This window comes from Thermobia domestica, chromosome 6, assembly GCF_964235325.1.
Source record: "Thermobia domestica chromosome 6, izTheDome1.hap1.1, whole genome shotgun sequence".
Classification (NCBI taxonomy): domain Eukaryota; kingdom Metazoa; phylum Arthropoda; class Insecta; order Zygentoma; family Lepismatidae; genus Thermobia; species Thermobia domestica.
Window position 1 is genome coordinate 258,660,184 of NC_137459.1, and position 4,854 is coordinate 258,665,037.

Genomic DNA, 4,854 nt, shown 5'->3' on the forward strand with positions numbered 1-4,854 from the left:
AGAATACTTTCTTCTTTGAAGACATGTTTCGTGCATTAGAAAAATTATGAATTGTGCATGTGAGAAATCAGGTATTGACATTAATAGTATTAAATTAGCTATAATTAAGTGGATACCAAACAAAGGCTTACTATGCAGAGCTTACTTCTATTACTTCAAAAATGACACTATTCACACGTGTATGTTCAAAAGCAGGAATGTATTGAAATTGGAAACTTTTTATCACAAGAATATATGTGGAAGAAAATTATGAAAATATATAAGGAATCAAATAATATTAAAATCAAGAAGAATCACATTCGTTTGCAGTATAATACTTTTATACTTCATTTGTTAATATCCGGTTGTGATTTCCCAAGAAAAAAATTTCACATATAGATTTTCTACACGGAACGTGTACGAATTAAGTAAATAATTTTATCTATGTTTATAGAATTGTTATACATATATGCAAACATATATTACACTGACCAAGTGCATTCGTTGAAAGTTTGTACACATGTGCACTCGGTTGTATCTTTGTAGGAACATTACTTATATATTACAGTATTTGTGAAGATGAATAATAGACGATTATTTACTTGCGAGTACATTTCGCCGAGAGAAATAGGTATTAAAAGTGAAAACCGAAAGAAACTAATTTTAAAACATTCATGTTATTCAAATGAAGTGAAACTATTATATCGTAATGATAAAGTAATTGAATCGTTTAGAAGACATTATACATATGGTTATAAAATTCGATTTGAAAAAATGCGTCCTAATACGCAATAAACCAAGTGAAATGCAGGTGTAATTGCTTGAAAATAAATGGATTGGTAAAAACTTTTTGAGAATTATAAACTGAATGATTCTCTCCATTGTTCAGCGTGAACGTTACTTAAAAAAGATATAAACGAACACATGCCTGTTAATATTTAACAATACATTAAAACATATTGTGTGGAATTTCTAATTAAGAAGAAAACTCGTGACATAATGTTTGAACTTTATTTAAAGAAACATTTAAATTCATTGAACAATCCTTATAAAAAGTACAAAACTCTTTTAAATAGATTTAATTTATCTTACGAATGTGTTTCGTTTTCCAATAATTATATTTCTGATATAGTTCAAATGTTTTCAAACAAAGATAAAGATGTGTATCCATGCTATGTTAACTTTGCTATGTTATGCGTGTTGTCGAAATCGTAGTATTTCAACTGAACATGAGTGTATTATGTAAGAATACGAAGTGTTGTGTTATAATACATGAATTATGCCGCGAACTGTAACGTTTGATGAACTGTATAAATTTTTTTATCATATCACGATGCTGAAATAGACGAACGATCCGTTACATATACATTATATTATATATTGTTGAGAGAAGAAAACATTAATTTTGTTAGAACTTTTCGTAGGAAATGTTTTTTTTATAATTTTTAACTTTTTACAGCATGTAATTTCATTATCATTTCTTTGTGTTACTATAAATATATACAATTGAATGAGAAATTTCAAGTTAAAAATATAGAAAATTCAAGTTTACACTTCCCGCTCAAATCATTACGCAAATTTCCCTGTAGAGTGTCGTATGTATTACTCAATTAAGTATATTGGCATACTAGGTAAGTAAAAACTCTCTTTCTATACTCTAAAGTATCGCTACATATATTGACATAGGATAAAACAGTACATAGATATGAATATGCAAACACTTAGACAACAGTATATGTATCTGATGTAGTCAATCAATATTCATGCACTCAAACAACGTCCAGAGTATACAGTAAAGTAGAGTATATTGCATTTCTTTCTAGATAAATGAAAACTTTCTTTTTTCAGTCAAAAATGATGTCTAACCTTTATCCGATTCCGATGATGTTTTATAGTGCCGTACTTATGTCCTATTTTTAGTTATACCGCCCGAGATTTACGAAATGCGTCTACTGATATGAATCTTTTTATTATTCCCAATATTGACAACATTTTATTATAATTCTACTGATATGAACTAATTTTTAATTATTCATAACTTTGATGACATTTTATCATAATTCTACTGAGATCATTATCAGGTTGTACTAGCAATATCGATTGATTTTATTTGTAAATATACAAGTCAACAAGATACAAACTCTACATTCAAATGTGTTATATTCAGCAACTACATTGTCATAAAATCTATTACTGTTCCATATATTCTTCTTTTTCAAGTCTTGAAACACGTAAATACTAGTCAATCTTACTGTTTTTTAATGAATTAGTTTATTTACATGAACTATGTTCAATCTATTGATACATTACCAGCTCGAGTACTACATTTATCAATGAACTTTAAACTTTAACACATCATTTTCGAACAAGACGTTACAGTCTCCGCTAAATTTCTATCAGCTGAGATGATAGCATTTCACTAACAGAGAGAAATGTCCATTTTCATGCTGTTAACGTTCTCCTTAATTAAAAAAACGTATTCTACTTTATATTGCACGATGAAACTTTTATATGAAATTCAATCATAATCTATAGAAGAACGAGACTTAAATTTAATGAAATGTTTCAGCAAAATATGTCAAAGAGGATCCGTACATTTCAATGGCGTAGCACATTTTTGCGGGCCCCCCGCAAAGTATAGAGAAGGGGCCCTAGTTGTAAAGCCGATAGTTATGGCGACACTAACAAAAATGCCTTTCTGCCAAACCTACAAGGGGAGGTAGATTATAAAATTTGTACAGGGTAAAGATATTATTGGTTTGAGTGTAAGTCATGTTATTCAACCCGTTTGACAACTAAGGAGAGAGTGGGTGGCGAATGGAAAATATAATTACTTGGATAATTTTTCGAGTGATTTTTCGCTCGTTATCCGGGCTTTTCATCAGGCTGGATTTCAAGTGATTTATAACAAATTTAGTGTGTAACAGTTTTAACTGACCATGGTTTTGAGGTCTATGGACCATGAAACGGAAAACTGTGTTGAAACGACTGTAATATACATGTTTAGTTTTTTCGAAATATACATAATAATAATAATAATAATAATAATAATAATAATAATAATAATAATAATAATAATAATAATAATAATAATACATTCACTTTCTACTTCAATTAATCTTGAACTTTGAAACGTCTTTTTCGTGCAGCATTCTTGCGAGCAAATCTTTCGCTAAAGAATTCAGATTTAACTTGGGTGCTCTTTCAACTTCGATGCTTATACTAAGAGATGATAAACGTTCCTGCATCATCGAACTGCGCACATGGTTCTTAATTAATTTTATTTTTGGAAAAGATCGTTCTGCTGAAGCCACTGTCACAGGAAGAGTTAAAAACAATTTCAACGCCACAGAGACCTCAGGGATACCAGAAATGATTACATGATTTTTAATAAGGACTAATTCCGCAAAATCTTTCACTGTTCCCACTTTTAAGCATTTGATATCATTTCGAAGTTCACTACGGGACATAAATAACTGATAAGGGAATTCTGAAAAAATATCATTCGAATAGCTCACTACAAGTTTTTCCGCCAGTAATACCTTGTCACTACTGTTCACGAGAACACTGGGTTGCAAACACTCAAATTTTTCAGTGATGTTCATCATGTTTTCAAACCTTGTCTGTAATTGACTCAATGCAGTATCCAAATAATCATAGAAAACATTAATTCTGAAATATTCTCCTGAATTACTTAGTCTTTCATCCTCACGTAATTCGTCAAAAAACTTTTTCTTCATCTACTTTGTCATTTACATGTAAAATGACATTCGATCTCCCACACTTGTGCCATTTCTTCGGACTCTTTCTTCACTTTGTCAAAAGAATTCCTTAATTCTTTAAGTGAAATAAGTGCCTCACCCAGTAATTTTGTTACAGCTTGTAGATCTTCATTTGGTAACTGCAATTTTTTTCGATACGATGGTCGTCGTTTCTAAAACTGTATGTTGTACTACCACTTGAACTACTAATTCGTAGGATTCCAATTGTTTTCTTGAGGAAATTGCATTGTCGCGTTCCTCTAATTTGTTTGATGTCATAATTATGTTGCTTAAAGCCTTCAGAATTTATCCATAACGTAAACGGACAGCTAATAACGCGTCGTAAGCTGAACCTCACCTTGATGGGCATAGTCTTTTAAGAGTGACTTTATTATTAGTTTCTAGAAGTTGCCATCTTTTAATACTGGAATTAAAAAATATAAAAAGTTTTTCAAGAATGGGCGTTATCTGCGGAATTTTAGCTGCATCTTTTAGCACTAGATTCAAGTTGTGAGTAGCACAATGTACATAACTGGTTGAAGGCTCAAGTCTCTTGATGCGCTCTTGCACTCCCGAATATATTCCGCTCATCACTTTCGCCCTGTCGTAGCCCTGTCGCCTGCACAGTCTTATTGAAATTCCCTTTTCTTCAACGAATTGTAAAATTCTACTTACTAATCTTTGTGCACTTCCTTCCAATACCCTAGAAAATCCCCAGAAACTTTCATGTGTAATGACTTCTACGGGGCTGTCGTTTACATCTTTCTTTATTAGGACGTATCAAAAAATGAAGCTTAATTGGTCGTGTTTTGACATATCTTGAGCAGTATCCAAAATCAAAGAAAAGAAACAATTTTCCTGTATTTCTGCGATTATTTGTTTCTCTATTTGCGTTGACAACATTTAAATAATTTCTTTTTTTTTGTATTTCGGGATTTAAGTATGTATTTTTGCTCTTTATTTTATCATTTATTAATCGAGACAAAATGGGGTCGTATTTACTCAAAAGTTCAACTACCGCAAGAAAATTACCACTATTAGGTTCACCCAGTTTTTGTCAATGTCCTCTAAAGGCAATATTACACATTGGCAAAGTGAGTGTGACATCGATTAA

General features: G+C 31.0%; 1 protein-coding gene across 1 annotated transcript; it reads right to left on the reverse strand.

Moving 5' to 3' along the window:
* Positions 1 to 3,089: 3,089 nt before the first annotated feature.
* LOC145687513 (zinc finger MYM-type protein 1-like) lies at positions 3,090 to 3,719 on the reverse strand. Its single transcript, XM_081760980.1, has one exon. It carries the CDS (start codon positions 3,717 to 3,719, stop codon positions 3,090 to 3,092), a length of 630 nt encoding a protein of 209 aa, XP_081617106.1.
* Between the last annotated feature and the right edge of the window lie 1,135 nt (positions 3,720 to 4,854).

Excerpts from the sequence above, each read along its gene's own strand:
- LOC145687513 (XM_081760980.1), bottom strand. The coding sequence starts at position 3,719 with ATGAAGAAAAAGTTTTTTGACGAATTACGTGAGGATGAAAGACTAAGT.